General features: G+C 32.2%; 2 protein-coding genes across 2 annotated transcripts; one reads left to right on the top strand and one right to left on the bottom strand.

The window, feature by feature from the left end:
• Positions 1-824: 824 nt before the first annotated feature.
• LOC124941904 (probable amino acid permease 7) lies at positions 825-2931 on the bottom strand. The gene is made up of 7 exons (XM_047482281.1): positions 2781-2931; positions 2467-2703; positions 2285-2378; positions 1987-2201; positions 1762-1895; positions 1384-1611; positions 825-1286 (listed from the first exon to the last, which is right to left on the bottom strand). Exons 1-7 carry the CDS (start codon positions 2857-2859, stop codon positions 882-884), a joined length of 1392 nt encoding a protein of 463 aa, XP_047338237.1. The 5' UTR covers positions 2860-2931; the 3' UTR covers positions 825-881.
• Positions 2932-11705: 8774 nt separating this feature from the next.
• LOC124942296 (chlorophyll a-b binding protein 5, chloroplastic-like) lies at positions 11706-12154 on the top strand. The gene has a single exon (XM_047482770.1). The coding sequence runs from the start codon at positions 11792-11794 to the stop codon at positions 12086-12088; it is 297 nt and encodes a 98-aa protein (XP_047338726.1). The 5' UTR covers positions 11706-11791; the 3' UTR covers positions 12089-12154.
• The last annotated feature ends 237 nt before the right edge of the window (positions 12155-12391 follow it).

Below are 12391 nucleotides of genomic sequence, written 5' to 3'. Positions count from 1 at the left end.
ATAAAAATTTGACTGAACTTGAAAACCCATTGCCTACGTATTTTTTATTATAGAAGAATCAAGTCGTACATAGTTCCGTATTGACAGAATATTTATAAAATATATTTTTTTTAAAAGACGATAAAAACCTAATATAATGAATATTGAGTGTTTAGTTGTGCACTAATATAGTGAAAATCGTTTTCATTTTATGTTAGATATAATTAATGTACGAGATTGATACAAATGTATTTTGAAAATTATAACAATATTTTTTAATTTTTAGTTATAATATTGAATTGAAAAAATAAACTACACAAGTGAGATATTGTTGGAATTAAAACATAAAGTTTTTGAGTTAAAATTCAATAGCTATAATAAATATGATATATATTTGTATTGAAGCACATATCATATTTACTATTTTGTTGTTGAGTTAAACAGTAAATGAGCAGCATGTTTAGACTAAGTCCAACCCATTATATACATCTTATTATACAAAAAAAAAAAAAAAAAAAAAAAAGAAAAGAAAAGAGTAAAAGTTCAATTCCTTCTCAAGAACACTCAATTTGTATCTATTGATATATAATTGGAAGACATAAATCTCAAATCTTGTTAATTGAAAGATACACAACACATATAGGCTATAGACCTATGAGATCTAAAACAATTGAAAATCTATATATATAAAAGAATATATAGTGTAAAGTTAAAATAAATAAATAAAATTTTTATTTCAGTTAAGATTATATATGTATATATATATAAATGAAGTTACAAAGAAGGATAGTAAAAAAACAAAGCTAAATTAGCCATTGATCTTCAGATGTATAATCTTTGATCTGTTGTGGTTTGTTTTATATATGGTTCAGAAATTATTGTATTATCATTTAATTTATTGGTTATCCTAATTTGGCATTGATAAGGCCATAAACAGATCCAATGACAGCTAATATAGATACAATGAAACAAAGAATGCTAAATATTTGAAGAAGAAGCCATTTTCTTGTCCACGGCCTAATCTTTCTTTGTACTATATACATCTCCACTGGATAATAAATTGCCAATGGCCAAAAGTTGAGTCCCCCTAGCATTCCAAGCACCTGATTGAAGTAAGGGAACAACATTGCGATTCCTGTCGCCACCACCACATAGCCAGATCTGTAACATAGCCTCAGAAGGTTCAACTTCAGTTCGGGCAGAAACAAAGGGAGCTTTACCACATACCAATTGTTTACGAATCCATTCTCTGGGTACTTTTCTGTAAACCATCTTTCAGCGAATGCAAACAATGGTTGGCTGAATACCTGACATTTTCATTTTATTGCAACAGAACTTAGTTTGACACAAATTCAACATGCAGACAAAATGTTTTCAAATGGGCCAGTGATGAGTTTTGGCTACCTGGAATCCTCCAATTAAATGAACAATGATGCAAGCGTTGGCGAAGTCGATGAGCCAGTATGGTTCATAAAAACCGAATCCTGTCAAGAGGTTTCCCGGAGTAACACTTCCAAAAGCAGCGTACCCAAAACACCCACAACAGAGGTAAAACATGGTTGTAGTGTAGATTGCACCAGATGAAGCTTTCTTCATGGTCTGATTTTCAGGTGGTGGGGTCTTTAGAGTGTCCTTCATTGCACAAGTTAAAACTTTAGTAAACATGTATTTATTTGTAGTGGGGTCTTACTGAAAAACATACATTTTGTAGATTGTTTTTATTTATTTACTGACAATGTAGTTTAAACTAAAAGGTAGTATGCTTGAAATTGAATAAGTTACCTGTATTTCTAGAAGAATGCTAGAATATGGATATGCAAAAGCAATATCACCAATAGCCTCAAAAATCAAAAATAATTTGACATATAGAGAACTAGTCCCCTCTCCTGCAATGCTCCCTTTAATCTTCCCATTTTCTGCCCATAGTTTTGACAATTGAAACAAAAACCCCTCCACAAATTCACCTAACTATAACGGAAAAAAAAGACTGGGATTCGTATTACCCACCAATCACTTTTGCCACGCCGAGTCCTAACCCGATAGTCGAGTAAGAAAACGACATGATTGCAGCAGTAACAGAGAGCCATGTCATGTTATGAAAATCTGGAATTTGGGACATCACAATCTGCACAGCTCCAAACATCATCATATAATAAGTGTCCCCATAATTACATGTAGCATCATGACCTTCTCTATGATAGCAGTTTGATTCTTCAATTGCTCTGTTTGTTTATACAATAACAAAATAAAATAATGACACAGAAACAAGAAAGCCTTAATTATTCGATGATTTATTAATTATTACCTAACACTTGAAGCTGCTGTGATAATGTATGCAACTCCATTACCATACAGGCTCTCATGAAAGACAATGGAACAGATAGTCCTACTGGTCTTTCCTAACAAGATGAGAGAAATTGCAAATTTTTTTCAAATCAAAGAAGTGAATGCTTAAGGATGTTAATAGATGTATATAATATAATATACCCAAATAGAATTCAACAGCTTCTAAGAAGGAGGGGATTCGGGTAGGTCCGGTTTGAGAGTCAGGTGAACGATAACAGTCGCAAAGTAGGTTGGTGGATAAAAGAGTGATGGCTGCAAAGATGATCATGGAAAGAGGACCGGCGATCCAGCCGAGTTGGGCAGTGCTCCAAGCAAGGGAAAGAACTCCTGCACCTATTACTCCTGTGATAATGTGTGCCATTGCGCTCCATATTGTTCCTGAATCCACAATCTCATTGATTATCAAACTGACTTCTTAGTTTGTTACTATATAGCTAAGTATATGGAAATCTTACCAGTTCTTTTGATGAACGACGATTCCGAACCTTGAGAGACTATCAGGAGCTGGGTTTCTTCATCGGCGTCGATACCCATTTTTTTCTTTGAATATTATGCATATGAACTTCTTCAAGGCGCCTATATAAACAGGATGGTTGGTCATGAATTGTTAGGTGTGTATGAGGAATTGGGGAATAGAATAGTTGAATTGTTGTTGGATGAAGCTATCTGCTGCTCTGTCTCTGAGCTCACAAAAATAAATATGAAAGGTAATTTATTTATAATTTTTTTAATGAAGAAAGTTAGAATATATATATATATATATATATATATATATATATATATATATATATTTTAGGATCGAAAATAAAAATTAAAACATACAAAGAAAGTCTGAAGAGGGCATTAGGTTTAGGATCGAAAATAAAAATTAAAACATACAAAGAAAGTCTGAAGAGGGACAACTTCTGTGTTTAGGATAATAGAAATGCCTATCAACCAATTATAATACTTAACTTCAATTTAAAGTTCCAAAATGTCCAACATGCCAAAAACAGTGGCCAAATAGGACCAAACAGGAACACAAAATTAAAGTACCATTTTATAAAAGGGATCGACATTTCAAATCCATGCCAGATGTCCATTCAAACTTCTAAGATAAGCTTTAATTTTTTATTAATTACTCTTTTTTTTTTTATGAAGGGTAGTTAGCGGTCATGATCAACACCTAATTTGATTAGCCTATTAGGCTAGACATTTAAAGCAAATAATTAAATACGTAGTAAGATTTGGAACGTACCCAGGAATGAAGGATAAACACACTGTCCTTCAACCTTTTATTGATGATGCTTCCAATTAATTACAACTGGATGATGGTGCTAGAGAGTACAATAGAGAGAGATAGTACAATACAGATTTTAGGGGTCGTTTTCGCCTCCCCTTACAACCCAACATAAACAACTATTTATAGTAAAACATTTAAATAAAAGTTAAAAACTTGAACAGTGATTCCCAGGATTCCCGGGATAAGTTTTTTCCCGCAAATTACGGATCTTGTCTTCTTCTGCTGCAAACAGTACCTCCCAGGATTCCCGGGATAAGTTTTTTCCGCATCTTTCGGATCTTGTTTCTCTTTAAATTTTGAACTGGCTGGATGATGATGATCCAACGTCTTTTTTTGAAATTTTTTCAACCAAGGTGTCTTTGATTGCTTCAAAAATGTCTTCAATGGCGACATCACTTTGAGCGTCTTGAAGATAATCGGATGCCATAGTTGAATCTGATTTGTTTGATTTATTATCATCTTCAAATTTAGACATAAAGTTTTTCTTCATTTCTTCAATATATGCAGATATCATCTGACTTTTTGATAAGTTCTCTGACCTCATTCGAAATTTTTTGGAGATATAATCAAACGGGGATGGTGCTTCCGCTACTTGTCGTTTTTCTTCATACATACTTATTTGCTGGTGTAGGAGGTCCATTGTCTCCTTCCCGAATCGCTCTTTTGTTTCCTGATCTACTCTCATCATCTTATCCCAAAATTTATAAAATGATGACCTAAACAGACAGGGAATGCCTGTTTTGGTATAACCAAATTCAGGAATCCATTTCCAGATCCATGGAATGGAAAATTCAGTAAAAAAGAAACATGAAGCTATTCCGTCAATATATAAATTAGCTTCTTGTTTTTGCAGAAGTTGGGGAGATACATTGCTTCATTTATCGAATAGGACCTTGATTTCTTCTGGTAAAATCTTTGGGCAGGGACCAAAACGGTAAAACCAGTCTATGAACCAGTGGGGAATATCACCTCTATAGACATTTGCACATACCTTGATGAACCAGGAATGTTTATATTTATTATTCTCATAATATAGTGCCTTAGTAAAGGCATCACAATAATCCCAATAATTAAATTTGATTGTTGTCGTTTTATTAAACGATAATTCTCTTTCTTTCATTGGGGATATTCCCCAATCTTCCAACGAAATTGTCTTTTTTATTATTATTTTGCTGAAATTATAAATTTCTTTGTTTGCCCCAGAGAAATGTGATATTTCACATGACCCACTTTGAATAAGTATTTGCTCGTAAAATATCCGAGACTTGTAAGTCCTTGACGGAGTGGATGTATTATCCAAATACCTCTGCATTATTGTCCATGGCTCATTCTTCCATTTGACGTCCTTCTCTTCTAGGAGAAATATAATTTCTTTATATTCATTTCTTATAAATCCAATATTATTGGATTCTGATTCTTCATCTCCCAGTATTCTGGCGTACGTTGGATTGTCTTTTTGACTGTCCGAACTTTGGGATAGATCCATTGCTATCAGTTTTTGTTTACCATACTGAGATATGATCTCTGGTGCTCTGCCCCGACCTCTTCCTCTGATAGAGGAGGATCCTCTTCCTCTATTAGAGAAAGAATCATAACCCCTTCCGCTCATTCCTGTAAATTTAAAAATTCACGGGTCAAGAAATCAGGGAGATTATTATCTATCCCTTTTTTGTATGATATTTCAAAATCAAATGGGGCTAAATGAGCTTGCCATCTGGCGAACATTTGTTTTGACACATCATGTTTAAAATCTTTCTGGAACATGAATTTAGCTGCGTTGCAATCTGTTCGTATAATAAATTTTTGATTATATAAATCATCTTGGAATTTTAAAACACATTTGACTATCGCCAGAATTTCTTTTGCGACTGTCGCATAATTCTTTTGAGAGTTGTTCCATTTCCCTGAATGGAATCTGACAAGATAGACCTGTTTTGTTTCTGGATCTAATTGAGTTAGTATTCCTCCAAATCCTATGTCAGATGCATCAGTCTCAATTACCTTTTCCCAATTCGGGTTACTTATCATTAAACAAGGGAGTACCTTTACTTTATTTTTAATTCTCTTAATAGCCTCTGTATGATGGTTTGACCATGGTTTAGGGTTCTTCTTCAGTCTTTCATATAAGATTGATGTATCTTCTGTTAGATTTTTATAGTATGAAGCCACATAATTTAAGCTGCCTAAAAATCTTTGTAATTGTGTTTTATCAGTGATCACATTAGGAAATTTTTCCGCAAATTCTATGTTTCTATTAATGGGAGTAATATTTCCCTTTTCAATGATATGACCTAAAAACCTTATTCTTGTTTTGAAAAGATCCATTTTTGGTTTAGAAATTACTAGTCCATTTTGAGTTATTATTGTTTTGAACATATTTAAATGTTTGAAATGAGTTTCAATTGTTTTTGAATAAACTAATATGTCATCAATGTAAACAATTATAAATGTGCTATAAGGATTAAAGATATTATTCATAATTTTTTGAAATTCGGATGGAGCATTTTTTTATCCAAATGGCATTACATTTCATTCATAATGTCCTATAGGGACATTGAATGCTGTTTTATACCTGTCAGATTTTTCAATCTGGATTTGCCAATATCCTGATTTTAAGTCAAACTTTGAAAATATTAAACTATCATGCAGTCTATCTAACATATCCTTTTTATTAGGAATTGGGTGCCTAATCCATTTTAATACTTTGTTTAGGGGTTTATAGTTTATTACTAACCTTGGCACGCCTCTTTCGACTTCTGAATGTTTATTTACGTAGAAAGCCGTACATGACCAAGGTGATTGTGATGGACTTATTAATCCCTTCTGCAGTAGTGTATTTATCTCTTTTTTGCATAATTCTAGATATTCTGAATTCATTTGGCAAGGTCTTGCCTTTGTAGAAATATTCTTTTCATTAAAAGCTTCCTCATATGGTAGTGAAACTATATGTTTCTTTCTATCCCAAAATGCATTAGGATGTTCATTACAAATATCTATTGAAAGTTGGTCTTTTAGCAGAGCTATTTTTTCTTGTAATTTAGGATTTTCTAGCTGTTCATCTATTGTTATTAGACTTATTTCTTGCTTTAGAAAATATATTTGATCTTGTTTTGCTTTGATATTATCATATATACTATGTAACATTTTAGTAAACGGTTCCAAAATAAATTCTAGAAAAATATCATGTTTCTGGAAGGTTCCTGTAATACCTTTATTATTAATCATCTTAATAGGGTAGATTGTGTTTAAAAATGGGGTTCCAAGTATGACCTGATTTGATATATCTTTAGCAAGTATAAAGCTCTGAGGAATGCATTTATTATCAGTACATATATAAGCTTTTGGAAGTTTATATTGGATTTGGAGTTTATCTCCCCCTGCATGCCACAGGGTATGACTTGTTTTATGAAAATACCTAGTAGGGATTAGTCCTTCCTGAATAACATTTAAATCTGCTCCGCTATCAACAAGAGCAGTAAATGATCTTGTATAATGATTATCTATTAGGAGAGATATTTTTATGTGCCATTTTTGGGATTTAACCATTTCTATTGTGGATAAAAAATTTTCTGAGAAGATATTTTCTTCAATTTCTACTTTGTTGTCATTATAGTGATTTTTTTCGTTATGGTTATCCTCAAGCTTAGTTATTCTAGACTCTTGTATAACATTCTTCTTTTTTAATATCTTAATTTCTTCCTTTAAATTATTAATTTCTTTGTAAAGATTTGTGAGTGTTGTATTCTCTTCTTTGTTTTGAATCTTGTGTCTGAGTTGATTCATTACTTCACTCATAGTGTAAGATTTATTATGATTATTATAATTGAATCTCTTTTCTTCGGGCTCTTCATTTTTAGAGGATGAAGTTCCTTCTTCAGAATTAAACTGATCTATGATCTGCATTCTTAATTCTGGGTCTTTGATGGCTTTTAGTAATTCAAAAGCATGATTTGATGTTAAAACATTAACTTTCATATCTGAAAATTGAGATATGATTCTATATAATTCTGATTTGTCAATATTTTGATCTAGGTTATTTGTTTCCTTTTTAGGACAACTTAATCCTGATCGGCAAGGCTCACATTCAGAGTCTTCCGAGCTTGATTCCGAAATATTTTCATTATCTAGGTCATCTATTTCAGAATCACTAGGTATTGAATCTGAACCAGATTCTTCAAATTCTGAGTTTTGTAAAGTTTGTATTATTAATCTTTTTGTGTCTTCTGGGATTTCAAGATTATTAATTTTTTTCTTTGCCCAACAGAATTTTGAGGTGTGTCCTAATTTTCCACAGTTGTAGCATTTCTTACTATTTTTGAAATTTTTTGACTTGTTTTTAACCTTTTCTTCCCTCCTCTCATTTTTTATGTCCGAGTACTTTCGGAATGGTTTTCTATATTTGTGAAATTTATTATATTTCACCCTTTTCTCTTTTCTAGATGTAGGACTATCTATTCCAAATTGTTGGCAAAATTGATCTAATTGTTGTTTTTCATTTTGACTCTGTCTTTTAATTTGTTGGTTTAACCTTATTTCATTACATAAGGCTAGTCCTTCCTGTATACAGGTATCTATTAATACACCATATGTATAATTTTCATATGGTATCATTGAATGACTCTTTTTGAGATTTCTTCTAACCCTTTCAGCAAATAAGCTACGGAGGCCATCTATAAATTTGGATTTCCAATGTACATTATTACATTCTGGTAGTTCCATTACTCTACTTAGAAAGGTATCTTTGTACCATCTAAAATCTGAGAGTGTCTTGCACCTTAGGTTCTGTAATAATGTTCTAATTGTATCACTATTATCACTGAACCTTCCCGTGAAGTGTTCAATGATGTTAATTGCTAATGTATAAACTGCATGTTCAGTTAGGCTATTGTTTTCTTGTTTTACAGTGTTAAGAATAGAATCTCTATTTTTTTGGGAAAAATAATTATCCCACCAGCCCTTTAATTGTTTAGTGAATCCGGCAACAATCATTGTTGCTATTGTTTTATCACTATTTTTACTATTTTTACAAACTGTTGAGTACATTAGCATCCTATGTACTGTATTATAAATTTGTTTGTTTGAATATCCATCAATATTCCATTCATAGATTTTGTTTCCTGAATAACTAATATCAATTGTATATGTGTATTCTTCATGTAAAACATCCATTGGTGTTGGTCTATTGTAGTAAAATTTACTTTGTATAGGTTTATCAGTCCATTTATCTATTTTATTAATATGATATCTGTTTTCCTTGTCTAAGGTCTTAATGCTTAGCTTGCTAAATTTTTCTTCAAGAATTTTCTCAAACTCTTGCATTGGCCTTAGTTTGAAATCAGATATGATTGGAGGTGGTTGGAAAGTTGGTAAAGCTTCTTTTTCTTTTGGAATTATTTTTGACGTTCCTGGTTTGATTTCATTTAAAGATCTTATTAATTTTTCAATTTTATTTTCCATGGATTGTAACTGTTCTCCTAGAATATTTAGGAACAGACTTGTGTAGTTTTGTTGTTCAAACATATTATTGATATGCTTGCATGTTATTGGGAGCGTATCATTTTCAATTAAATTTTTGTATGGCGCGAAATTTAGTATTTTTTCTCCCTTTTCAATATGGAAAGGTTGTTGGGGTGGATATGTCCCTAGATAAGTTTTTCCTGATTCTAATTTGAAAGTTCTTTCAATTACCGAAATATAATTTTTAACATAGGTGCTTATGAACCAAGAGGTAAAAGGAATTAAAGTATTTTTCGCAGTACAGAACTCATAAAATTCTTTTTCGAATTGTTTTATTTCGTTGGTGTGAAAACTTTCAAAAAACCATTTTCTGAATTGGGTATATCCCGGATTTTTGAATTCATTTGAAATTATTTTTCTGGCTGTAGAGCCAGTATTGAAATCTATTTTGGGTGTAATAATCATTTAAATAGAAAAGTTCATTTCCGACATTGTCGGTTCAAGTTCATTTAGAGTTTGAGTGTTATTTTCCCTAACAATATTTTGTTTGTTGATATATAATCTTTCTGTAATTGGAGTTGAATCTTCTGAAAACGTTGATTCCCTTATTTGAGAGGTGGATGCCCTAGAGGGATACTCAACCTTATAATCTAATGGTGAGATATATGATTTGATAGAGCTATGTCTTTGTATTGGACATAACTTTAGGTTTGTGTCAAATCTTACTTCGACACATCCTTCCTCACATTGACAAATATCTAATATATTATTATGATTCTGGACCTGTGGTTTTACAGGTACAGCTTGTTCTATTTTCCAGTTATCTGGGAACGATATTTCTTCCCATTTAATTGGTCTCCTACTAGTTATGTTTGATTTATCACAATTTGTTTGTATTAAAATTGTTTCATTATTGGGTTTGTCCATTATTCTACAAAGTGGATTTAAAGTGAATAATGGTTTATAATATATTCTATAACAAACACACATTACTTCCGATCCGGGAGCATAATTATATCCATGTGTTTTAACATTTAATGTTAGGGAGTCAGTTATATTAGCGTCAGATAAAGATAATTGTAAGTTTGGAAAAACGTTAAAATAAACTGGTCCTTGAGCTAAACTGGACTGTATTATTCCCATTAGGGACTGTTTCCAATTTAGGTTTCTTCCATCTCTTAGGGTTGCCATAAAGCTCTCTGGTAAACCTTCTAAGGTTAAAGGTTTAAATGCCACCTGCACTAGTCCTATATGTAGAAATTTATAGGATCGTTTATAATATGCTATATCCATATCTGATAGTAGATTTATGACCATATCACTATTATCTAGTGAAACTGACTCTTCAGTAGTTTTTACTACTTGTTTTAAACCCATTTTTTCAAATGTTCCTAATTGATATATCAATCTAGGTTCAACTTTTGGAATTGTCCACTTATTTAGGAGGTCTAAATCCTTAGGAATATCATATTCCTCTTTTTTTGTATTCTTAATGTTTTTATTTCTTGAAATGATGTTCATTAGATTCATGATTAGTAAAGTTTGTTGATCATTCTGCATAACTACCCATATATATATATATATATTATTCTTTTTATAATTTTGTTATGTAATTTAATATAAAAAAATATGTCTAAATTATATTATACTTAGATTATGATTTTTTATTAATTATATAATTTTTAAGTTCATTATAAGTATTATAAAAATATAATAAATCAGTTATTTTTTTATAGTTTTTTTTAATCATAAATGCAAAATGATCATAAAATTATTAAAAAAAAATTGAAAGAAAAAATTATTAGAAAATAGCTAATATTCATGGATGACAAAGAGTAAGCCTAGAAGGTGTTTATGGGTCGTTGGGCAGATATACAGTTTGATATAAAAATTGGACGAAATGGCCAGATGGTCTTATTTCACGCATAAAATTAAATGCGCTGGTGACACCTATTTTTTTAGACGATTTTGTCCCTGTTGCGAGACGTTTACATTCGCGAGACGTAACCGGCAATCTCGAGACGAATTTTTTTTCGTCTCGCGATTGCCGATTGTTTCTCGAGGGTATTTTCGTCCAAAAAAATAAAGGTGTCACCAACGCATTTAATTTTATGTGCTAGTCAAAAAGTCAAATATGAACTTCTTTAGGTCATCTAGTTAAATTTCTCGATTGATAATATCTTTGTCTGTTTCTCTTTTCCCTAGGGTGAACATTCCCTAGACCTAGGTACCAGTGTATCACATTGACCGTCTAAAAACATAGGGGTCTTGATTTCTATTTCGGATCGGCTTAAGCCTAGGCCCATACTCAAAAAGTAGTTCATTTTATACATCATGTTCTAAGTGAATGGCTCATAATTTTTAAAATTATGTTTCCAAAGGTACACATTTAGTGTCGATAACATTGATTTGGAAGTCGTTTAGCTTGACTTCTTATGCGACGTATAAGGTGACCAGGTCGATCTTCGTACACCCCTCCCCTATGACAATGATCATTTTGTCTCCATACACGAATTTCAGCTTCTGGTGCAACATGGAGGCAACCGCTTTTTCTTGGTGCAGCCGGGGTCTCCCAAAGATTAGATTGTACGAGGGGTGCACCGTGCATGGCAATGACTACGTTATTCGGCATTGAAGGATCACAAATCTTCTCAGAAGGGGGATTGGAACCCAAACCTTGTTCATGCCCAAAGCATTCTTGCAATTTGGGCTAGCCAAGTGGTCCTTATGGGTTTGATAGAAGAGTACAAGGTTGGTGGAGGTCCATTACGGGAAGGGCTTGATAAGATCTTTCCCGGAGGATCATTTTACCCTTTAGGACTTGCAGATGACCCTGAAGCTTTTGCAGAACTTAAGGTAAAGGAGCTTAAGAATGGAAGACTAGCTATGTTCTCTATGTTTGGATTCTTTGTACAAGCTATTGTTACTGGAAAGGGTCCGGTTGAGAACTTGTCTGACCATATTGCTGATCCTGTGGCTAATAATGCTTGGGCATTTGCCACAAACTTCGCCCCTGGTAAATGAGAGTATGTGTAAAAATCATGTTATCTTATAGTCAGAAATGAATAAAAACACATTTTACAAGTTGAATGAGAGGAAGTAAAGAAGTTAAACAATATAGATGACTGCATTCCTTATCCACAAAGAAAATTTGTCAGCCCACATCCAACACAAAACCTCCTATAAGTCCTTCATTCGCAAATACATTGAAAATATTCAAATATAATTTTACACTTTTCATGAAATTAGTCATTTACATGAAAAATGGGTTATTTTCTGCCTAGATAAATTTATTAGTTGAAGAAGAAAAATGAACTTGGTTATGCA

This window comes from Impatiens glandulifera, chromosome 6, assembly GCF_907164915.1.
Source record: "Impatiens glandulifera chromosome 6, dImpGla2.1, whole genome shotgun sequence".
Classification (NCBI taxonomy): Eukaryota; Viridiplantae; Streptophyta; class Magnoliopsida; order Ericales; family Balsaminaceae; genus Impatiens; species Impatiens glandulifera.
Note: the sequence above shows the minus strand (reverse complement) of the source record. Positions and strands in the feature narration are given on the sequence as shown.

What these genes read in the sequence shown, in the direction of transcription:
- LOC124941904 (XM_047482281.1), bottom strand. Translation starts at nt 2,859, where the DNA reads ATGGGTATCGACGCCGATGAAGAAACCCAGCTCCTGATAGTCTCTCAA. An exon ending in AGCTGTTGAATTCTATTTGG is followed by an intron (nt 2,379 to 2,466) that starts GTATATTATATT and finishes TCATCTTGTTAG; the next exon opens with GAAAGACCAGTAGGACTATC. An exon ending in CGGCGTGGCAAAAGTGATTG is followed by an intron (nt 1,896 to 1,986) that starts GTGGGTAATACG and finishes AACTATGGGCAG; the next exon opens with AAAATGGGAAGATTAAAGGG.
- LOC124942296 (XM_047482770.1), top strand. Translation starts at nt 11,792, where the DNA reads ATGGGTTTGATAGAAGAGTACAAGGTTGGTGGAGGTCCATTACGGGAA.